At 35.8% G+C, this 24,840-nt stretch overlaps 2 protein-coding genes across 3 annotated transcripts in view; both read left to right on the plus strand.

The window, feature by feature from the left end:
• LOC306888085 (mucosa-associated lymphoid tissue lymphoma translocation protein 1-like) overlaps nucleotides 1-10,058 on the plus strand; it is a 23,704-nt gene extending 13,646 nt beyond the window's left edge. For both annotated transcript variants that reach the window (XM_079446224.1, XM_079446225.1), the window contains 4 exons: nucleotides 4,228-4,377; nucleotides 6,303-6,460; nucleotides 9,000-9,116; nucleotides 9,445-10,058. In XM_079446224.1, the coding sequence (XP_079302350.1) occupies nucleotides 4,228-4,377; nucleotides 6,303-6,460; nucleotides 9,000-9,116; nucleotides 9,445-9,780 (761 nt within the window). In that variant the 3' untranslated portion in view covers nucleotides 9,781-10,058. The remainder of the gene's footprint in view (nucleotides 1-4,227; nucleotides 4,378-6,302; nucleotides 6,461-8,999; nucleotides 9,117-9,444) is intronic.
• An 839-nt stretch (nucleotides 10,059-10,897) lies between these two features.
• The window catches only part of LOC306888087 (FERM domain-containing protein 5-like), a 120,632-nt gene continuing 106,689 nt past the window's right edge, over nucleotides 10,898-24,840 (plus strand). The window contains exon 1 of the mRNA XM_079446227.1: nucleotides 10,898-11,294. Within this exon, the coding sequence (XP_079302353.1) occupies nucleotides 11,193-11,294 (102 nt within the window). The 5' untranslated portion in view covers nucleotides 10,898-11,192. The remainder of the gene's footprint in view (nucleotides 11,295-24,840) is intronic.

Here is a 24,840-nt window from a genome sequence, read left to right on the forward strand (position 1 = left end):
TGACAATCAGTGAATAGTGTTTGAGTATGAACAGAGGTGGGACCAAGTCATTGTTTTACAAGTCACAAGTAAATCTCGAGTCAAAATAGGCAAGTCCAAGTCGAGTTGCAAGTCCTCAACTTTCAGCTTCAAGTCTTAAACAAGTCATTAGTGCTCTTTGCCCAAATTAGTGTCTCAGTATTAATTACCATATTAAATGTATAGTAATTTATATCAGGAAGTCAGGTAGAATATGTTTTACATAGTTTAATTTCATGTGAGATGGGTGCCCTTAGTAAAACTACTCATGTTCAATTTAGGGATTGTGCCAAAATAGGACAAGCAGTGAAAAAAAACTATTTTATTAGTAACAGAATAGCAAAGACAACACAATTTCATAGACATAACTGCTTATGTATGCTTCTAGGTGTTATATCTAAGCCAATGAGCCATTATTTGGAACCTCAATGAAACAGATTTAAATACATGTGAGCAGAAACGCAGAAAGAACTGCTTAGAAAGAACTAGAAGAAATAACTGATTCCAAACTCATGAAGACAGTCGTTCAAAAATGCTGTGCTACCATTCTTTATATCTAAGCGTAACAAAGACAAAATGTTGTGGGTTAAATGTTAAGTTTATAATATGCATATTTGATCGCTAAATTTATATACAGACTGATTTACAACACGTGAATTCAATTATTTATCCCGAAAGAAATAAAAGTAAAATGAGTGCCTGGTGAAGAGGGAGAAAAATATTTTATAGTTATATATAGACTACAACACTTCTTGTATTTTTGTGAAAGAAACACTTCTTCAAATTATATTTTAAATGATCATTAGGCCAATTGCTGCTTTTTTTTTTGTCTTCAAATTAGGCTATAGCTAAATTTTTTGCAAAGCTTCATTTTAAATCTAGCTTAAATCAAGGTTTATCTAATAATTATTTTGCACCAAACTTTAAACCTTTAAAAATAAGCAGGTTTACATTTTAACCCATCATTTTGATCCTGGATTTAAGTAGCCTAATATTTGCACCATAACTTTAAACTGAGATTTAAGTCTTGATTATGGATTAACTTTAAACTTAATGGAGGTTTAAAGAAAATAAAATGCACATGCAATTAAAATATACAACTGATTGAACAAAAACAGTGAAGATCTGACAAAAAAACACCTCGGTGTCGGACAAACAAAAGAAGCGAGGAATATGTTTAGCATTTAACAGCAGCGGTCACGGTGATGATGAGGCGAGCACCAGTGATCAAGGCCGCACCTCTCGTTTAATGCCCGCTCCATGTGTCTGCTGGGCGCCGATCAAATGGGCAGGGCAGCGCTTTTCATGAGCGGAGATAGCTACTAGACTGATGTCATTTTTTTAAATGCATTTTTTTCTTATCTTGGTTCTTTTGTCGTAAGTTATGCTATTACTCCATTAATTTATACTATCATATACTGTATATCAAGCACTCCCTGAACGCAGTCTCTTGCTTATTGCCAGTCAAGCGCAAGCACGCTGCACCCGTCTAGAGTGATAACAATGCTGACCTGATCATAAAGTCTTTCCGAGTCACAGGGCTCAAGTCAAGTCTTGAGTCATTGCTGTCAAAGTCTAAGTTGAGTCTCAAGTCTTCTTTAATTATGTCGAGTCACAAGTCATCAAATTTGGGACTCGAGTCCGAGTCAAGTCTCGAGTCATGTGACTCGAGTCCACACCCCTGAGTATGAATGGGTCATTTTGAGTAAAAAATGAACTCCAGATGTCACAAAACAGCAAGTTACTTAACCTAACAACAAAAGCAACCATAAAACAGTGTAACAATTACAATTCCAAGTAAAATATTTTATAAATTATATTTACTGTATAACATCATAGAATTTGGCCAAATTTGGATGAGCTGTCCACTTAATCAAATTGAATATGGAATAATGTCTGTGAATATTAAACTGCAAATGTGGTGCAGTTTCATCTACTCTACATACTCAAACATGCATCTTTTTACGCAACTGATTATTATTATTATTATTTAAGAACACGAACACATGAATTTCATCTCCAGAGCTGCTCTAAAAGTTTACTTTACTTAGCATTTTACAATTTCATTTGATAAAACTTTTGGTAAAACAAAATTGGTTGAATGTGCTTTTCAAAGTAATAAAAAATTAAATAATATAATATTACTTTAAGGAATATTTTAAAAGATTAGTTGTATGCATTAATTTGATTAACCCCATATTTAATAATTTTAATAACAGCTATTTATAATAGCTAATAAAAGTCATTAATAATAGCTAATAATATAAACTGTTATTGATCAAATTTGAATAAATAATTAAATGTAAAGTTTTATTTGGCTTCTTTTTTGAATATTACAATTTTATAAACCATTAAAACTTAATTAAATTACAGAATATGGGGGATTTTTTATTTATTTTATTTGACAGGGCCCTAAAACAGGAGTCACAATACAGCCTAATGTGATTATTAAAGGTGATTATTTATTTAAGTATACGTGAGAGCTGATTGTGCACAGTTGAAATGTCTCCAAAGTCAATATTAAATGTTCACATCAAAGCCTAACCAGGACGTTTGAACAATTTCAGAACAGTGCTGCCTTGCAAGCACAGTAATAACAAGATATTGTCATATTACATCATACTTCACACATGTAGTAAGATGTAGTGAAGAAGGTCACAGTAGTGCCTTTCAGAGCTTTTGATCATTAGCGGATTTACACTTGTAGCACTTGCAACAACTGGTTGACATCCATCGTATGCCAGACATTGGTTTTCTGTATCCTCCACGGCATGATGTGAACATGGATTTATGTTTTAATGGTTGAGCAAATCCCCCCTCTCCCTGCCGAGAGCTTATTTGGTTGTTTGATTGGTCTCTTTGGTAACAGCACTTGGCTTTTTATATTGCAGCTGCCAAAGCATGTGACCTCATTCTCTGGCTGCTGTGCTCAGGTGGGGAAATTTGAGAGCGCTTAACCTAGGGACGGCTGCAGGGTGCCCCACTTACAACCCCCTCCTCCTGTCTCGTATGCTTGTTGCTCAGTCTGCACCCTGTCCCACTGCCATTATCACTGTGTTTGTCATGCCCACAAGCACTATACTCCTCCCTGTCTCAATAGCTGTCTTTGATCATAAATCAATGCTTCAACACTGGTTACTGGTGAAGCACAACTCACAATTCAATCATTTTAGTGTGGATTTATTCTATATTTCTGGCTAGTAATTTCTCTTTGGAACAAGTCGTTCAATTTATTAGTAAATGTATTTATTCAAGTTTGGAGTCTGTACATTTTTTAAATGTTTCTTATATTCACGAAGGCTGCATTTATTTGGTCAACAAATTAAGTAAAAACAGTAATATTGTGTAATATAATTACAATTTAAAATAACTGTTTTATATTTTAAAATGTCGTTTTCAGTCTTCAGTGTCACATGCTTCTTCAGAAATCATTATAATATGCTAATCTGGTGCTCAAGAAGCATTTCTTATTATTGTCAATGTTGAACAATATTTAATATTTTAATAATATTTTTGTGTGAACTATAATGCAATTTATTTTCAGGATTTTCTTGGATGAATAGAAAGTTTAAAGAAGAGCATTTATTTGAAGCAAATATTCGAATCATTATACATGTATTTATGATCAATTTTGATCAGTTTCATTCACTTTTATCTAATAATGTTATATAATGCACATTATTCATTTAGCAATAAATTGTCAAACTTGTACTGGAAGTAAATATATGGTGAATTTAGAGGAAACATTTATTTACACTTTATTGAATTTTTTTTTTCTTACAGTGTTCTGTTGAGATACTACAGAAATTTACCCGACTTGCAATGCTTTCGCAATATAATTTATATTACAATTGTAAAATCCTGTAATTTTTTTGCAATGTTTCTGCACCGAAAAAGCAGCACGTCTCAAGTCTGTTTTTCTTATTTGAGAGCAGAACTTAATATGTGTGAATTGCTATTTTACTTTCTTTTGCAATTAGGGAAGGAACCTTATAGCATGTTCCTCAAAGGTTTTTTTTAACTTCCCAATTATATGGACAATTTGCTGAGTCATGTTTCAGTGTCTGAAACATTTAAGTGTCCTTTAATCATGATGAACACCAATTAATCACATTTCGACAGAACAGTAATGGTGTAGTGTGTAGAGAACATATTTTGTAATATAAAAAATATAGTTTGGTTTTAATGAACCCTGTCGTTCTCCTTTAGATCTGGGTAAGGACCCACTGGTGCATGGCAGGCAGGTAGTAGAGATCAGACACACTCTTACAGAGCCACGGGCTTTGACCGATCCTGTGCGAACATCTGGACACACCATGGAGCTCCGTCGGCGGGATGCTTGTTGGAAACAGGCTAATGGTATTTACATATTCCTTAACCAACTTTATATGTGAACCTGGACCACAAAACCAGTCATAAGGGTAAATTTTTTGAAACTGAGATTTATACATAATCTGAAAGCAGAATATAAACTTTTCACTGATGTATGGTTTGTTATGATAGGACAATATTTGGCTGAGATGCAACTATTTGAAAATCTGGAATCTGAGGGTGCAAAAAAATCGAACTATTGAGAAAATCGCCTATAAAGCTGTCCAAATGAAGTTCTTAGCAATGCATATTACTAATCCAAAATTAAGATTTGATATATTTACGGTAGGAAATTTACAAAATATCTTCATGGAACATAATCTTTACTTTATATCCTAATGCTTTTTGGCATAAAAGAAAAATCTATAATTTTGACCCACGCAGTGTATTTTTGGCTATTGCTACAAATATACCCCAGCGTCTTATGACTGGTTTTGTGGTCCAGGGTCACATATTATGTCATCAGATGTTCCTTTCTCAAATGCATCCTGTGTAAACAAACAAACAAACAAAAATACCTTCATTTATTGGGTTATTGTATTTCTTCTATATCTTCTATATATTTTTTTTCCACCTGAATTCCACTTTCATTACCAGTAAAAATTTTGAATAATTAAGATGTTTCTGGAAAAAGTGTCTTATGCTCTTATACAGGGCTGCAATTATTTAAATACAGTAAACAGCAAGAAGACAAGTAAACAACAAGTTTTCTATTTTAAAATATTTTTACATTTATTTTTTGTGAGTAAATGTCTCTTGTACCAGTTTCTTAACCCGTTTCCGCCCTCTTTGACTTTTGAGTTTTTACTGCTGTACTTTTAAGATCTTTATTTAATTGACCTCTTTAACTGTCCTTAACATGATAAATAATCAGTTTGACTATACATTATTCTTACATAATACATTGAACTATTTCAAAAGATCAAGGACATTTTTTGATTCATGATGTTTCCCCTTTAAAATGCTAGATTCAGCATCAGTAATGAAGATGCAGATTTGAATACAGTGAAACCGAAGTCAGTGTTAGTGCCTACAATCAAAAGTGCTCTATCACCCGTAACCATCTCAGTTTGTGACTTCCGTTTTGGTTTAATTTGTGGGTTAGATTATGAACCATGACTCATGGTAAGAGCACTTCTGAAAGATCATTCATAAACCACGTGTCTGCTTTAAAAGGAAATGGATTTCCTTCCAAAAAGAGACAAATTGTCACCAGTGATCTGATTTAAACTGATAGGGGAAGTCGTGGCCTAATGGTTAGATAGTCGGACTCGTAATCCAAAGGTCGCGGGTTCGAGTCTGTGGCCGGCAGGGATTGTAGGTGGGGGGAGTGAATGTCCAGCGCTCTCTCCACCCTCAATACCACGACTGAGGTGCCCTTGAGCAAGGCACCTAACCCCCAACTGCTCCCCGGGCGCTGCAGCATAAATGGCTGCCCACTGCTCCGGGTGTGTGTTCACGGTGTATGTGTGTTCACTGCTGTGTGTGTGCACGTTGGATGGGTTAAATGCAGAGCACAAATTCCGAGTATGGGCCACCATACTTGGCAGTATGTCACTTCACTTATCACTTCACTTCCATTATTCACTTTAGACTGTGACAGGTGTTATTTGTCAAGTTAAAAACTTTACTAGCTGTCATTTAAATATAAAAACAGCTTCATTTTGTTGATTTGAGCAAACCATGTATTCTGACACCTTTAAACATGCTTGATCGTGTTTCTTTGATGAATGCATCAGTTATCTTACTTTTGCCAACATCAGTAACAAATATAATAGTTACACTCATCATACTTATCACACACAGAATCTAATACGTTATGGTTTCTGTTATGTGTTTCCTTTTTTCCCCATTAAGTGAATTAATATTTTTACATTGCTGTGTATTTGTGTGTTTGCTCATGTTTTTCTCAGTTCTTCCTGACCGAAGGTCTCTGGACCTTCCATATTGTGGTGTTAAGGTGGAGCTGAGTTTCTCTGCCCTGTTCTCCAATGTCCTGGTTGTGTTTGGTACAGTGAGGAACACAAGCACTAAGGCCCAGGACTGCACTCTGATTCTTGAGAGTGAACCAGTAAGTCACAGCTTTTCATGTCTTCTTTTGCTGTCATAAACACATACACACGGATACACAAGGGGGATATGAAAGTCAGGACGGGAGGGCCCCGTAAAGGAAAGAGGGTTGATTTCATAGTGTTTTGTACTTGAATGTGCTTCTTAAATATTTCCAAACTTGTGAATGTAATATGGAGGAGGTTCATGGAGTGGCATTAAACATTAAAGCAAATAATAAAATGAAACAATTTTCACTCCCTTCCGGAGTCTGTTCAAGACAAAATAGGTCTTATATTTTTTTTTATCAAGCATTGCTCACCAACTGTCTTGAGCTGTAAAAGATTTTGGTTGCATATTTTGATCGCAACTCCTAATCAGTGTTAATTCAGGATTATTTATATAATATTTATTCATTTTTACTATGAATATTTTCATATAAATATATTGTTTTTATTTTAATTGTGCTTTTTGTCTTTTTTAATTGCTTTTGTTTCTTTATAGTCGTGTTTTATTTTTATTTACCTTTTTAGTACTGAAGTATAGTAATTTTAGTACATATATATATATATATATATATATTCACAAGCAATGCACTCAAGCAGAAATATATTTGTTTTAAATAGGCAATTAATTAAAAAATATTTAGTTTAGTCAAATGTTCCTGTGATATTATGTATTTAGCTGCATTTTTATTTTCACAATAGTTTAAACAGTAATGATTTAACATTAAAAAAATATTGCTATACTGCAAATGTGAAGTTTAAAAAGTTCAGCAGAAAGAAGTAGGCTTGAAAACAAAACTATGGGTCTACTGACCTCCAGGGGTGAAAACGTGTAATACGTCATTGGGCATATACAGTGCCCTCCATAAGTTTTGGAACAGTAAAGACAAAATTGCTCTGTTGGCTGTGGAGTCAAGACATTTGCAAATATGATTAAAAGATGAATATCAGACAAAACTACAGAATGTTACATTTTATTATTAGCCGTTTCAACACATATATGTTTTACCAAATAAAAAGAACAGCACTTTTAGAGTTCATCCCACTCATTGATGTGAGCATTAGTATTGGGACAGTTGATCATAAGGCAGATATAAAAGATATTATTTAGTTGCAAATCCCTTGCGCACAATCACAGCAGTGAGTCTGTGACCCATAGACATCACCAGACTCTTGGTCTCATCCTTTGAAATACTTTTCCCAGCCTTTAATGCAGCCAATTCCAATTGTTGCTTGTTTTGGGGAGTTTCTGCCTTTACTCTCCTCTTCAGCTGGTGAAATTCATGTTCAATCAGATTTAAATCTGGAGATTGATTTGGGCAATCTAAGACTTTCCATTTCTTTGCCCTTATAAACTCCTTGACTGAACTGGCAGGTTGTTTTGGGTCATTGTCCTGATGCAATATGAAGCACTTCCCAATGAATCTGGTGGCATTTTCTTGAATATTGGTAGGCAAGATGGTTTTGTACCCTTCCAAATTCATTCTGCTACTGTCATCATACATTACGTCATCAGTAAAGTTGAGAGGGCCTGTTCCAGAGACAGCCATGCATGCCCATGCCATGACACCACCTCCACCATGCTTTACAGATGAGGCTGTATGCTTGGGATCATTGCAGTTCCCTTTTTTTCTCCACATTTTTGCTTTCCCATCACTTATATAAAGGTTCATCTTTGTCTCATCGGTCCATAAACACAGTTCCAAAACTCTTCTGGCTCACCTTTGTGCTTTATTGCAAACTGTAATCTTGCCTTTCTATTTTTGGTGCTGGTCAGAGGTTTGCATCTTGCTGTGTATCATCTGTAATTCTGTGTCAAAGTCTCCTGAGGACAGTAGATTGTCAGAGCATCACCCCAGCTTTCTGGAAGTTGTTGGTGATTTTACAGACATGTCTTTTAGGATTCATTTTCACAGCTTTTATGATTTGTCTGTCATCAACTACTGTTGTTTTCTCAGCCGATCAGGTCGTTGCTAGTTGCTGGTGTCGCTGGTGGTTTCCAAACTCTTGATTTCTCCATGCCCTTTGTTTTTGCTAGAGCTCTAACTGACTTCCTCTTTTCTTTTAGCATCCAAATTGCTTGCTTTTCTCTCAAAGTCAGCTCCCTCATCTTCATCCTGGTTTGTGTGTGTCATCATCGAATGCAAGATTCAGAATGCAGAAGTAATGGATATAACTGATCCGACACATTCCCTGCTTTTAATATCTGAAGAATTAATGCAACAGGACACAGCTGATCACTTAGAAAGACCTGTGAGGCAACTGTTTCAATACTTATTCTCACGTCAGATAGAGGGATGAAACTCTAAAAGTGCTGAACTTCTTAGCTGGTAAAACATCTATGTGTTGAATCACCCAATAATAAAATGTGACATTCTGTAGTTTTGTCTCATATTCATCTTTTAATCATATTTGCAAATGTCTTGACTCCACAGTCAACAGAGCAATTTTGTCTTTACTGTTCCAATACTTTTGGAGGGCACTGTATATAGTTCGACATTCACTTTACCTGTATGTTTGATTACAGTTTAACTAGTGATATGTTTTTGTTTTTAGCAAATGCAGGACATTTTCTCAGGTTCTGGTATATCAGAAGAAATGGACAGTCTGCTTGTGAACAGCGGTGAAACTCCTGACTGCACCCTCAGATTATGTTGCCTTCAAAGACTCCAGGTACAAGGACTTTTTGTCTTTGAAATGAAAAATAGTAAATTTTAAAACATTGAGGACTGAAATACACATGTTCAATTTAAAACAACTGATTCTCAACTGGTCACAGATAATAATAGGGTTTTGGAGAGCATGTAATATGCAAATTATAAAATTCAACTTACTAAAAATTAAAATGGCTATGAACTTTCAAAATGAAAAAAAATATTATATTATATTATATATTTTTTATTATAATATATACCACTGAATCACTGATGTAGAATAATGCACTATATCTGGAATACTGTTTAAAGACATTAAATAATTGCAGTCTATTCAAACTTCCTAGGGATCTCTGGTGATCAAAGTTATACTGCACTACACCCACACACAAACTAAAGAACGTCTCACTGTGAGCAAAGAGCTGGACATAGGCAGGCCTCTCATTGCCTCCTGCAAGCTGAATCAGATGAGACCAATGGACAGGAGACAAGAGAGTCGTGTCCATACTGTGGACCACATGTCCAATATAAGATATCCTCATCATCAGAACCATCCTCGACCAGGTCGACCCTACACACGCAAGGCTGAGAACCGATTACAGAATTCAGCCAAATCCACCTCCATGACCAGCAATGAACCAGAGGAGAATGATGAAACTGACTCTAATGAATTCACTATGTGATGTTCCTTCCTTTTACAAACACACAGTAAGGCATTGTTTTGATGCAACAAAGGATTTTTCTTACATTAATTGTTTACTTTTTGCTTACTAATTACCAGTTGCGATATAGTAAATGTGTATGTGTGTGAGAGAGAGAGAGAGAGAGAGAGAGAAAGGGAGAGAGAAAGAGCAATGAAAGGAAGAAGTTCTCATGCAAATGTAGAAATATTTATGCAAATTATTTGTAAATCAAATTAAGTGTAATGTTCTTATATAACCAATAAAGTACTACTTCTGGAGTTTCCCTGTGTGATGAAATTTCATATTCAAACGCAGTCTTGGAATGTTAAGTTATTGATATTAAAGTCATTAAATATTACTGCATTTTGTAGAACTTACATAAATACGGAAATAATGAATATTAAAAGATGCAGTTACATTTCTATGTGTTTTTATGAAAAATTTGGAAAATCAGGAGGTGTTTTGTATTAGGTCATACATTTATTTTGAATATTTTGAAGCTGAAAAAAATAGATTTTTTACGCAAAAAAGATCTTAATTATTCAAAAAGATAATCTTTTTTTATTCAATACCAGATATATACAGTAACAATAATATGATATATAGTCACACCGTGCACTTTCAGTGTTTTTTGTTTTAATTTGTGAAAAAAATATTTTTATTCATTTATTAAAATTTATGAAATTAAAAAAGACTAAATGTCCTGCACATACCAATTTTCTAAATCATTTTAAAATAATCTTGAATAAATATTTAAAAACATTAGTAAACGTTTAATTTTCATTTATATCATCCATTATATATTCATTTATACATCTTTTGGTGTAGTCAGACAAATCTTATGCAATGCTTTGTAAGATACGACTTTGATGTTATTGATTGCAAAGTCTTGGTCCTACTGTCAAATGAAGAAAAAAAAAAATACTGCTTCAGGAAATTAATCAGAGTAGTGAGTATTCCTTATAACCTTACTACTACCTTTGTCCAACACCTTATTGGACAACAATGACCTCCAAATACGCAGCAGCACCCCAATTTTTCATTGTCCGTTTCAAGCGCGTCCTTATTAGGAGATCTTAACCATTGGTTAGAAGGAGTGTCAATCATCTTCTGTGGTCCCGCCCCCTTGCTCAAATAACAAGCGGTGAATGGTCAACAGTCGGGCTGCTACTGTCTGCTCGTAACCACAGCGACTTAATCTGGAGCTGGATGCGTTCTGGAGGAACCTGTTCGCGATAACACACAATAAAACACACAGCCAAGCATCTGCAGCGTTCATGTCATCGGATAAAGATGCCGTCGGCTCCGGTTAGCTCGTTTCACCTGGGCGACCGGAGAGTTTGGTCGATGTGACATTGCTTGAGCTTTTTGTTCTGGTCCCGGACGCAGAGCAGCGATCGTGCTCTGAGAAGATGTTGAGTCGGCTGATGAGTGCCAGCGTCAGAAACCTGGAGCGAGAATTCATGTGCACGGTCAGACTGCTGGATGACACGGAGTATACCTGCACGATTCAGGTCAGTCTCACCAGCGGCACCTGTGCTGCCGAAAAACAGCCATCAGCAGAGCTTTTGTTGCAGAAGCGTGCGCAGTGGGGTTTAATAGCAGGTGCCAGCAGCCTGCAACGCTCGTCTGATGTGGAAGAGTCTTAGCTTGTAAAGGCAGTTCAGATTATGTTTGGTCTCAGATAAAGTGGGCTTGTTTTGCTCTCATCGTGACTATTGTTGATATGCTGGATTCCCATCTATCAGAACACAACACTGAAGTGCTGCTATACTGGAATGTAAATGTAGTATTTAGCATCTGGTCTGTTTATTTAAATAGGTTTGCGCAGCAATTTCTTCTCTGTAAGAGCAACTTCAAATTTTTTTTGACACATTCGAGGTGTTTTAGGAGCATCCGATATTTTGGTGTAAAGGAACAGTGCACCCAAAAATAAACAAACCTGTATGATTGTCTTCTTTTCTGTGGAACACAAAAGGAGATGTTCATGCCAGCTTCAGGATACACTGAGGCTGCCAGTCACATCTCCTTTTGTGCACCATGGATGACAGATTTTTCTTTTTCGGGGGAATTATTGCTTTAACTTTTGCATGGACATAACTTGTATCACTCATGGATTGGGTGTCTGAGACAAGTCTGTAGTAAACATGCCAGGACCGACTTCAATTTATTCAATGTACGTGTCCCTTTTACAGTTTATTATCATAGTATTGGAAATGCTCCATAAGCAGGAAAGTGTTGTATGGATTCTGGCATGATGTCAACACTACACGTCCATTAATAATGTATGCTTTGGTCTCCAAAACTGCCCCTTGGGCACTTGTAAATCAAGCAGTTTAGCAGAGTAGCATGGATGGCTGGCTGCTAAGCACTGGCTGTACAGGAGTGTGTGAAATCCGGCAGATTATAGGAGGTCTGTTACTCCGTGATGAAGGGAGCGTTACATCATAAACACTGGGGATAGAGAAACTGCAACCAAACCTAACTATTTCACTCTTTTCAATTGTCTCTAGTAGATTTTTCTCAATGATACAACGCTGAAAGTAATTTTCCCATTTTATTTAATTTTTTATTTAAACATCACTCACAGTTGTAAATGTTGTTTTTTTTAATCATCTGCACGTAATATTTTAGGAGAAGGTTTAGTTTATAACCCTGCTTTCCCTGAGGGAAACACTAATTGTTTTTCACAGTTTAAGTGAAAAAACTTTTTTTTTTCCGATGAACATCTTTTGCAGTTTTTACAGGGACTTTACACAGTTGACGTTGTGATTTGATGTGTTGTGCCATATTTGGTGGGAATATTGATTTATTCTATGTAAAATTATGTTGTGTAATATCATGCATATAAGAGTTAGTCCATCTTATGTCACACTTATTGTCTTGTTGGTACTGTTTAATACAGACTAATTATTATCTATTAACTTAACTACTACAAGTTTTTTGTTATTAAGTTTAGGTTCGCACAATACTGAATATGTGGTTAAGCAGTTCACAGGTTTTCACCTCCGGACTTTTTAAAACTAAAAGATATTAATTTATTTAACGTTAAAAAAATGTTGTGTAATATAATGCTGAATAAACCTGAATAAACCTGATTGTCTTGTTGATACTATATAATAGAGGCTAATTAATTAATTCTATTAACTTATGCAATATTCATAATAATCATCAACCGGTACAAGTCAAGTTTTTCAGTGGCTGTTAATATTTAGCTCCCCACAATTCTGAATATGTCTTTAAATGATTTCTAGGTTTTCACCTTACAACTGTTGTTGCCTTAAACAGAGCAAAAATGATATATAATGATATATATATTTTCTTATAAATAAGAAAATTAACAAAGACAGATGATGTGATTTATTTGAATAGGAGACAGACATGTAGCCGAGTACAGGTTGGGATTTTTTCCTGTATTCAGCTGTTTGTCTTTCTTTGAGGATGCTTTTGTTTCATGTGTAGCTTGAAATGAAACGGGAGCCCACAGATCGTTTTCCATTACAGTCAATCTGAGAGCATCCTATTTCTCGGCCCTCAGAAGTCTGAGAGGACTGTGGCTCTTAGACGACACACACTCCCTCTGGGCTTTCATACAGTTTCGACACATCAAGACAATCATTGCATGTTAGAGAGGATTAGAAGAAGGAAAAAAGGAGAGGAATTTTTCAGGAGCCACCTGTGAAAGTGAAGTTTAAAGTGAAGACTTTAAACTGTCTTTATGAGGAAGGAGTGTTTGTTTTATGCCACAATTTCACATTGGGTTGACCTGTTGATATTTAAAGGCTTGTTGAAATTATTTTACAGTGAAAGCAAAAAAGTACCATGGACGTAGCATGGAGGAGATTATGTTTGAATGTTTTTTTCCGTCCTTGTGATGATAATGCTGAGTACTCTTATTCTGATAGTACAGCACTTAAGTGCACTGTTTTCAGCTATTTTAAATAAATATTAAATAAAAAAATAAATACAACATGTTGAATTAAAGATATGTACCTCAGATTTGCTCACATTAAATTATATAATAAATATGTAGCTTATCAGTAGTGACTGTCAAGGTGGTATCCATATGGCAGAAATGTACAGAGAAAATGATCCAGTAAGTTAATGACATGTATCCTTACAGCAGTGTATTAACAGCAATGATTATATGCTGCGATTAAACTTTGGTAGTTTTGTATGCTGGTTCAAGGTTGGCATCATCTGAGGTCCTTGGGAGGGTTTGCATCATCTCTTCTCAGGAGTTCGGTCATCTCAGATCTTCATAAGGGCTGGATCCAGGCTGAAGTTACCTTGGGATGCCCATCCCGCGGCAGAATCAGAAAAGCAAAATAGAAAGCACAATTCATTATTGTGCTTTCTAGAAATTATTATCAGCATTAGCACTGCTCTAACAAAAGTTATTCTGTGGTATTTGTGAGTGCTAATTGTAGCCGGGCTGTGCGTGTCTGTAGAGAGTGCCAGGCAGGGAGGTGAGCAGCAGGGCTGATATGGAGCTGGAGTCGGTCCAGTGCAGCCAGCAGCAGGTGTGCCGTGTGCAGCAGTGCTGTGTTGTTTGGCACGGTGACGTAATGGAGGAGAGACTGTGACCGAGCAGCCTGCCAGCTTCTCTCTCTCTCTCTGGCCGGGGAATAATCCAAATAGCTTGGGCAGCAGAGGTTGAGAGTGCACAGTCATTGTTTAACGTCCCTTCTGCCCTCCTCTGTTCCTTATATACTGGTTTGAGGCCTGACAGCTCGGCTTTGGGGTTCCAGGACACCTAGTCCGGGGAAGGAGCAAGTGAAAGGCGGAACTAGGTCACCCTTTTATTCTCTCCCTCCCTCTTTACCCCAAATATCTTGTTCCCACTATGCTGAGATTCAGTCCCTCCAGGAAGTGCTTTCATCACCAGCAGATAGTTTCCTTTAAAGCTCCCCAGTGGCTTCAGACCTGCTTGTGAATTGGCCTAGCTTGTGTATTTCGCTTGACAATCAGAAAACACACTGTTTGTGTGTCGTCGCAGCTCGGCGTAAAATTGGTTCACTTAACATGTTGCTAATGTGCTTTTCAAAACGCACGTTTCGATGCCGTGATGATTGTGAAACTGAAGGTGTGATGTGTGGAAATCTGTATGACACAGTTAAATGTGTTGAGTGTAGCACGTTGCAGCTAATGTGAAACTCAGAAATGCTGACTGTACAAACTTTGTAATGTTTATTTATGTTACACATTCGCTTAACTCGGGTTACATTTAAAGGGATAGTTCACCTGGAAAATGAATGAAATTCTTCCTCATTTCTTTCCAAAAAAGTATCAAGTATCAAGTCCATCATAATGTTTCCATACAGTGAAAGCAAACGGTGACTAGGGGTTGTCAGATTTTGTCATGTTTTCATTTGGGAAGAAATACATATTATGTCTACCATGAATAAAGTCAATTTCTGATACTTTTATCAATCATATTTTACAATTAATGATACTGAAAATCACTTAAATCTTTAGATCTTCTCAATGGAATAAAAATGAAAGCAGACCTGCATCAGTCTTTTACTTAAAGTTTGCGATGACTAGCATGAACCTAGAAGTTCAGCTGGTATGAATTATGTATGGTCTCTCTATATCTGAGGGAAGAGTGAGCTCTCATCATAAGATGCCCTTGCAGAGGCAATTTGAATTATACTGAGGCTGCAGCACTTTGCGTCCCTCTCCCTCGCTGTTGTTCTCAGTGATTGCAGGCAATTTACAAGCTTCTCACATCTACAGGTTACAGTGAAAAAGCACACAGACAACTGCGGCTAGGCTGCTGTTAACAGTGAGAACATGAGAGTGTGTTTGTATGAGTGGGCTGAGAGGGAACGAGAGAGAAAGAGAATTGCAAATTAGCACACACATCACACACATGTAATTGTCCTCTAAACACAAACACAAATAATGGAGTATTTGTGCTTTTAAGGTTGCGATGAAGAAGAATATGCTCTTCTAGGTGTTATTCAATTGCTTCCTTGGTGGACTTTCTGGCTTCATATTCCTGTGAGGACATGCGGGTATCTCTGCTTATCACTACTTGTGTTTTGTACCCCGGAACTCTAATTAGCACTAATTGCAAGTGCACTCAACCATGCTGAAGATGCATCTCTCAAACCCATTGCCATATTGCTCTTTCTAAGCATGAAATGTGTTGAGGAAATGTTTTCGAGATGCGTTCTTGTGTTTTAGAGGGGAAAAGAATTGTGTGTCAGCCAATTGCGGCAGAACATCCTGTGTTATTTCTAGGTGAATGATCCCACGGTGTAAAACATGAGTGTGTTTGTGATGCAAACAGCAAGTACTCTCCTCTAGAATCACTCCAGCACAGTTAGAGACATTTTACAGGGCCTGTGAAGAAAATCAAGGCACCGTCTCTGATCCCAAATGCAATTCTAATGCATGTATTTTTCTAATGTTTTGTTCCCAAGTGAATGTAACGTTTTTTTTTGTTTCCTGGCATTATATTATTATATTATATTATATTATATTATATTATATTATATTATATTATATTATACACAAAATTATGCAGTCAGTAAAATTAAGAAATTGACTTAAAGCAGAAAAATAAAACAGAACTGTTTTCAGCTATTATATTATATAATATTATTGCATTTTATTAATACTGAATATTTGACCTATTTACTGTATGCGGTACGTTTCATAAAAAAATTTAAAACATTTAAAGCACTTTTATGTAATTGCAATATAATACATGACAACAATATTTAAGTAAATTTTTTTATAATAAAAATGATAAAATAAGCATATATTGGCATGGCATATATTAATAATATAATATATTAATACTGAATATTTTACATATTTACAGAATGCATTTTAACTTTTATGTAATTACAATATAATACATGAAAAATGATAAAATATTAATAATAATAATAAAAAGTAAAAAATAATAAAATATGCCATGTCGCTCATGTGACTTTTCCCTTTGGTCGCAAAATAATTTTCTGCTCTATTTCATGCAGCAAAAAAGCACAATGATCACTAACTGTCAAGTTCACTTGGCTTTTATTTTTTTTATTTTCTTGCCGTGTTATGCTCGGTAGCCCTGTCCATATGAAATCTGTTTGGTCTAAAATCCCGCTTCTCATAACACAACATCAAATATGTTTTGAAAGCTGTTATTATGTTACAACACATTTAAACATTCACAAAGACAAATGATGGGGAAACTTATTTCAACATGCCTTGTTAGGACACCAGGAGTAAAGTTTAACTAGCCCAAATGATGTAATAAGACAGGTCAACATATCACACTCTCTGATAAAACGTCTCTTTAAACCCACCAATTTGTTCTGCCTTTTAGAGTAAATAAGCAGACATCACAGAGCCCTTTATCAGCAATTCATGCCATATTTTTGTGCTTCCAAGTAGCAACTGCTTCTGATGATTGTGATCATGTTTCTAAAATGGGTTTGAGCCCTGATTTACTGCCGCTGGTTCTGCTCTCTTTGGCCTCCTCCTCCTCCACGTCGGAAATCATCTTATGAGAGGATGATGAATGAAATTAATGGCTATATAATCTCTTGGAGTTTTGAAAAACAGCGTGTGTGAGTATGTGTGTCGGCTGGTTAATGATTCGAGCCTGCCGTGGCTATAGCATGTGTGTGTGTGTGTGTGAAGCGTATATTTCTGCACATGTGGGAGGTTGAAGAGGACTTGAGTAAAGAAATCTCACTCATAATAATCCCTGGCCCTTTAAGGAGCTTTATTTTGAACAGATCAGGCTAAAAGTGGGATGTGTCTTCCTCGTCATGACTTCTATCAGCCCCAGCAGCGAAGCCCTTGCGTTGGTGAAAGACGTCCCCTTATAATTATGTTGCTACTTATAGAAAAAAGTTAAAGTTGATAATCCTCAAAGTGAAGATGTCCGATTTGAACCCTAAGACTGCTGTCATGGATTTAAAAGGAGTTTGAAAAGCTTGAGGATGCTGTCTTGTGTAGACGCTCTATATAATAGTATAAGTCAAAATATCACAGACCTACCACATGGCCTTCTTAACAAATTTTCATATGAATACTAATAAATGAATACTGTATTTACAATCTTCTGATGCCTAAACTCACTTATAGCATTTATACGATTTTAGTGTGTTATTTTTCATTTATTGGTATTTAGCAAGTTATAAAATCAGTATGTCACACATAGAGAGCGTTTAGTGCAGCATGTACTCTTAAAAATAGAGGTGCTTAAAAGGTTCTTCAGAGCGAAACCACAGAAGAACCATTTTTGGTTCCACAAAGAACCATCTCTTTCTTACCTTTTTATAATCTGAAGAACCTTCTTTCGCCACAAAGAACCTTTTGTGAAACAGAAAGGTTCTTCAGATGTTAAAAGTTCTTTAGACAAAATGGTTCTTCTATGGCATCGTGAAGCACCTTTATTTTTAAGAGTGTAAGTATATTTAGTATGTAAGTTTGCAAACAGAAGGAGTTATTGGAATTCAGTAAGTAGGGGGAGGAGACGCTTCCTAAAGTTAATTCAATAGCAAGGGGCTGAGTGCTCAAATACGCATGGTATCAGGGGTCTTCACAGTTGCTAGGGTGACTCCTCCTGGACTAATGTGTTGGCTAATAGTGTGGGTGGCCCTTTGCACACACTGTAAAAATAGACAAATGGTCCTTACACTGCAAATAAATATATGGAATCTTGTTGTTCCCACACTGACCTTTCCCAACAGCGGCTTGTAATGGAAACCTGCCAATAATGTGGATGAAAGTGACGTTGTACAAAGACCTCAAGCTCTCTGTCTTCCCCCGTGCCTGACCTCATTCTCTCTTTCCCACGCTGGCTGCTCTTCAGCTCTGCTGATGCTTCTGTTATACCCCTCTGAGAATTTGTATCGAAACTGTTTGGTTTGAAACTGTTTACAGTATTTAGGTTGTTTGAAAGGAATCTGTCCAGGTTACTATGACCTGAAGTTCTTTTAATTAAATGCTGGTGATTTCATTGGTCGGCTTGTTCTTTTGGGGGAATGGTGGACTTGTTTCATTGGCTGGCTTTCAGAGCAGACCATATAGTTGTATTGGTTAATGTGCTCCTTTAGTGCTTATTTCGTCTTATTTCGTTTCGTCATGAGCTCTTGTATAATAGCTGTCTTTCAGCAGGAGTTTAGTGCTTTTTTCCTTCTTTTTTGCTTGTCATATTTTCAAATATAAAAAAGTTACTTTAAATTGTAATTCTTCACAATATTGCTGCTTTTACTGTATTTTATTTATTTATTTATTTTTCCCAAATAAATGCAGCCTTGGTGAGACTTTTTCAAAAAGCCTTTAAAAAATATTAACTTGTTGAGTGTGCATGTATATACAGTATATACCTTATAGTACTTTAAAATATAAACAGCAATATTTTTTGATACTTAAGAAATATCATGCTAAAAAAATATTTTATATATATATATATATATATATATATATATATATATAATATATATATATATATTATATATATATATGTATGTATTTTTATTATGTCAGAACTACTTGCACTACTGACAAAGCATAAATTTGTTTATTGTTGAGCCCTGAAATTCAGTCCACCAGTAAGTAAATTGTAGTTAAGAGACATGGTTGGATAAAAGAGACAGTTTGTCCCAGAAGTACAGCAGTGCAGTTTGTTCCCGGACACAGTATTGCGCTGTCATCACTGCACCAGTGCAGCTAAAGACACACCGGGCATATGCTCAACTGACGGAGCGGTTCTTTCTCTGCTCATTTATTAGTGCCACTGTAAATGCTGCACAACATGGAGTTCAATCACGTGAGTGTGTGCTGTCATGCATGTGTGTTTGTTTGTGGATATGTATGCGAGACTGACTGCTGTCACAGTGTGTGCTCACAGATCATTCCACACTGTTGCTAAGGTCGGGATATTAAAGATTAAAATGTGTGCTAGACCTGAATGTTTCATGAAGAGCAACCTCACTAGAGCGTGGCTGGTGTTTACCCATGTCATGGTGCAGGGATGATGCTATTGGCTGGAGTAGAGAAGACGTCAGGACTGAGCTAGAGGATTACATCAGCGGGAAACAGAGAGTGTGAGTGGGACAGAATGGAGATATGAATGTTTACTCCTATATCCAGAAATTTATCTATGCTTCTGCCTGACTTGCTTTGCAAATGAATTGTCTAGCAGCTGTGAGTAGATGCATTTTAACCGAGAAACGAAGTGACCAAGGCGGCACAGAAGCTACTTCTGAAGTGATAAGAAGTTGTGCACACTATTTTATTGCACCACAGAGGCAGAAATATGTTGTTAAATGTTTTAAATATGAAATTATGTAATTAGATTAAGTAAAAATTACAGCTGGATGGAAGTCAATAGAATGGAACAGATCTCACGGGTCTAGAGACCTGACTTGACTGCTTCTTAAAAAGGTGGTGCTCATGGAGCGAGATGCTTAAAATACTGAAAGCAGTGCAGCAGTGGCCAAATAATCAGTATGCATGTGTACTCACTACTGTTCAAACGTTTGGGGTTGGTAAGGTGTTTTTGAAAAGTCTCTTATGCTCTCCCTGCCTGCATTTACTTGAATGCAGTAAAAACAATAATATTGTCAAATATCTTTGCAATTTAAAATATTTTTATTTTATTTTAATATTTTTCAAATGTAATTAATTCCTGTGATGGCAAAGCGGATTGTTTAGCAGTATTACTCCAATCATTCTAATTCTAATATGCTGATTTGGTGCTCAAAAATTATTTATTATTATTAATTTTGAAAACTTTTTTTTGTCCAGGATTCTTTGATTACTAGAGAAGTAATTTTAGTTCAAATAGAAACATTTTGTAACAATGTAAAATGCATCCTTTATGAATAAAAGTATTAAAAAAAATACTGGCCCAAAACCTTTGAACAGTAGTGTAGACCACCAGTTTAAAAATATTGACTTGGTGACAGGATAAGCCAATCTGGGTTTAAAATATATGGTAAAATTATATTTGATAAAATTTGATAATGTGTGTGTGTATGTGTATGTGTATGTGTATGTGTGTATATATATATATATTACACACACACACAATGTCCTTATTTGTAAGTTGGCTTTGGATAAAAGCATCTGCTAAATGACTAAATGTAATATATTAACAGTATATTCTGTGCATAAATGTAAGAATAATAAATTATTTTACTTAAATGTGAAGTGTGTAATTTGTTTCAGCTCAAGCATCACCAAATATTGACAAGATGAGTGTTTATGTGATTATTTGCACATCATGCAATTCATTTGATTAAAATATCGGTCACACTTTATATTTGGTGGCCTTAACCATTTCATAATTTTTCAAAAATTGTGTACTGTACATACATGTTGCTAAAATATTCATAGTAAAGAATGTACAATGCTTTTGAATTACTTGCATTTAATTGTCATATATAGGTACCACTAATTGTAAACCAAAACCTTACTCTAATGCCTAATCTTAACCCTTACTCCTAAACCTAACCTTACCTCAAACACATTAGCAGTAAATGTGAGAATATTCCGAAAATTATGTATTTACAAAATAAATCCAATATTGTAGTTATGTAATGTTAGTACATACAGTAGTAGTTAAGGCCCCCGATATAAAGTGTAACCAACATTTTTCATAAATTGACTGTCTTGAAAATTAGAAATGGCAAAATATGTGCTCTAGATAGCGACAGGTTAAATTGAGTGCTGTCTTTTTTGGCTGAGGTGGGTCAGAGCTCTGCCTGTTTGAGTATGACTTTTATATGCTATTGCATCTATGAGCGTCGTGGGTTTTCATCAGCACAGTTAATATCAATATATAGTCTGATAAAGATTATTGTCTCCAGTTTCAATGTACCGGGCTGAGTTATTACTGCCAGACATTTTAATAGGTGCTGCCAGCAGCAACATATTGCTATATCCACTGCAGATGACTTTGAAATTTGTCAATTCTGGTCACAATTAAATTAAACAGAACAGGCCCACACATCTGACTGACATTTCCGCCTCAAGATTTGCAAAAATTTGATTCTATGGACTGTTCCAAGCAAAATGAAACTCATGTTTCAGATATCATGTATGGGCATAGAAATGCACATCATGGTGTTTGGTGGCTGCACTATAGCACAGTACAGGCAAACTTGGCATTTTAGTCTTATTTGGCTAAAGAAGGATGTTCAATACTTATAACACCCCCTTCATTTGACTGGTAGAAGTCTGCCGTTTGATTACCGACAGACCCTGGAGTGCGTAAGACAGCATGCTCAAAATCTAACCCTGATTTTACTCTTATTCATGCAGTGCATATTCATCCAATGTTGCAAAATGTATGTATGTCTCAGTAGATGGAGCTTAAACATTGGATCTGGGCCAATCTGGGCTTAAAATCTCAAATGCAATTATATTAACAGCATATTCTGTGCATCACTGAAAAGAATACTAAATTATTTTACTTGTATGTAAAGTGTGTAGTTTCTGCATGACCAAATGCAATTGCAAAATTAATAGTTACTTTTTAACCAGATTCCTGAATATTCCCATGTCTTCCATGGGCCAGAAAACCGAATAGCCCTGACAGCATATCAATAATATTGTATGCCATCTTTAATGGGAAAATGGACTTTTTCCACTAAGGCTAAGATGACATATTTGATTAGCAGCAATGATGCTGTTAAATAAAAACACAGTTGTATGGCTATACCGTTCTGCTGTAACATCAGTGGATTGTTTTTATCGCTGGTCTCCATGGGGAGAGTTGTGTTTCAGGCTTGTTTGTGTTCAAGTGCGATTGTGCGTTGTTGCACTATCGATAACCGTTTGTATTCTGAGCTTGCATCGTGCTGTGTAGGCAGTGTAGCTGTGTGAGAAAAATCAGTATGAATGGCCTATATTTGTAGTACACCGAAAAGAGAAAGGCTTTTACTTTAAGGAGGGAGAGAAGATGTTTTAAAACAACATTATTCACTCAAACAACCACATACTTTAAGACATTACGATTCCACTACATTTTCATGATGGATGGATGTACTGTATTTTATTAAGCGCACATGCTGATAGATGGATATAGGTATTGAGATGGAGAGCTGTAGAAACGCATAGATTCTACCACACGTTTACTTACATCTGCATTGGCATTAAAACATACATTACAGATGTTATCATGTTCAGATTCGCGCTTGATGGATGGATGGAAAAAGGAAAATATGAATTTATTCTCAGAGAGCATGTGTCCTCGCTCTGTAGCTGGTGGAGGGAAATAGACTCTTCTGAAGTAAACAATTTGACATGGTTTGTTGGTTGTATTTATGTGCTTGAGTGGCATCTTTAACACCTCACAAGGTGCTTGGAGACCCGGAGGGGGCAGCTCAAAGCGGATGCGAGCTTCTCCTGTGGGGGGTGAAATTACCTGGTGCTGATTGGGCATGCAAAAAGCATGGTGAGCGGAACTCGCCGTTTCAAGTCAACAAAGGTAGATGATTATCTCCAGCTGCTTTGCTGAAGTAGCACACACTCAGAACCCTGCTTCAGATTCTTCACAATGTCTATATATAACTTACCTCTATATTGAGGTATAATCTACAGTTTATTACTTTTACAGTAAATATCAACTTCATCTCAGTAGATTTTTCTAAAATTCCTTATGAGAAATAAAAATAGAACAAACAAGATGGTACAATACAGATAAGACTGTAAAGTTAATGTGATTATATTAGCTAGTCTGACTTCTGATTGCAGGTTTTGTTGGACAATGTGATTTCCATGATGTGGAAAATGTGGAAGGAATCATGGAATCCAGTCATAAAAATGGAATTTAACATGGAATGTCACAGTTTGCCAAATTTTGGATGAATAAATCAAAAGTAGTGCTGTACATATAATCAAGTTGCGATAAGGACTAATGTCTGTGATTTATTAAACTGTAAACAGAATGCTATTTAAATATGAAGTATGCATGTCTCTGTGTGAATAAACAGTGCAGTTTAACGTACTACACAAACTCAAATGTGTGATGTTTGTGGATGTTTCCAGCATCTGTCATCTCACTATATGAGGACACACTTCATCTTCAGAGCTGTTTTGAGAATTTACTTAGTGAGCTTTTCACAATTTAATTTGATAAAATCTGTTGTCAAATCAGAAACTATCCTCACACAGAAACTCAAAGTTTTTCTTTACATCCCAAAACAAAAGTTGCTTGAAGTTTTGCTTGAAGAAATTATGACATAAATATCTTGCATTTGAACATTATAATGTTCTTTTTTATTTATTACATTTTAAAAGATAAATTAATCTGTTAAAGTTTTATGCATTCATTTGATTACCACCATTTTTGATAAGAAATTTGCATTCATTAAAAAAAACATTTCAGAAAATTTTAAAGCATAACAGAACTTCTATAAAGATAAAACACGTCATAAGGCCATTTATTAATAAATGAATAGGCCTACATTTTCTTACGATTTTATGAATTGACTCGTTTAGACATGTTTTTGGATTATTAATTAAAATTAAATTTTAATTTTTTAACTTTATTAAACAATTTAGAAAAATGAAATAGAAAACACAGAACTTAGGAAAATAAAAAACAGTTTTTATATGGCATTAGATCATTTCTGAAACTTTATAGGAGATGAATAAGATGTTGATAACCCAGCCATTCAGAGTGTAACTTGTTACCATTTTTTTGTGCAATAAGCATCAGCCAGTCAGTGAATGGGGGGTGGGCGTTCTGTTTGAGGCTGATGAAGTCATCTGTGTCCTCCTCACTCCTCTCCCTCTTCCTTCTCATTCAATCAGATCAAGGCTTGATTTGTCCTCAGATCACTCTGGCGGTTTAGCTCTGCTCTTCAGTCAAACCAGACAACAGAACAACACTGCAAACCGCCTCATTCACTTGTACCCACATCGACATATTTGTTTTGCATCCATCCATCAGCCCGTAAGTGTGGTCTCACTCTCTATAGCCAGGCTGGACATTTCCCTGTCTTAAGGACCTGTCCAAGTAAAGATCTTTTGCTTTTGCTTTTAGTGGTTTAAAATGATCCAGAGAGGGTTACCTGTGTGCTTTTTTTT

Source organism: Barbus barbus (assembly GCF_936440315.1).
Source record: "Barbus barbus genome assembly, chromosome: 22".
NCBI classification, from domain to species: Eukaryota; Metazoa; Chordata; class Actinopteri; order Cypriniformes; family Cyprinidae; genus Barbus; species Barbus barbus.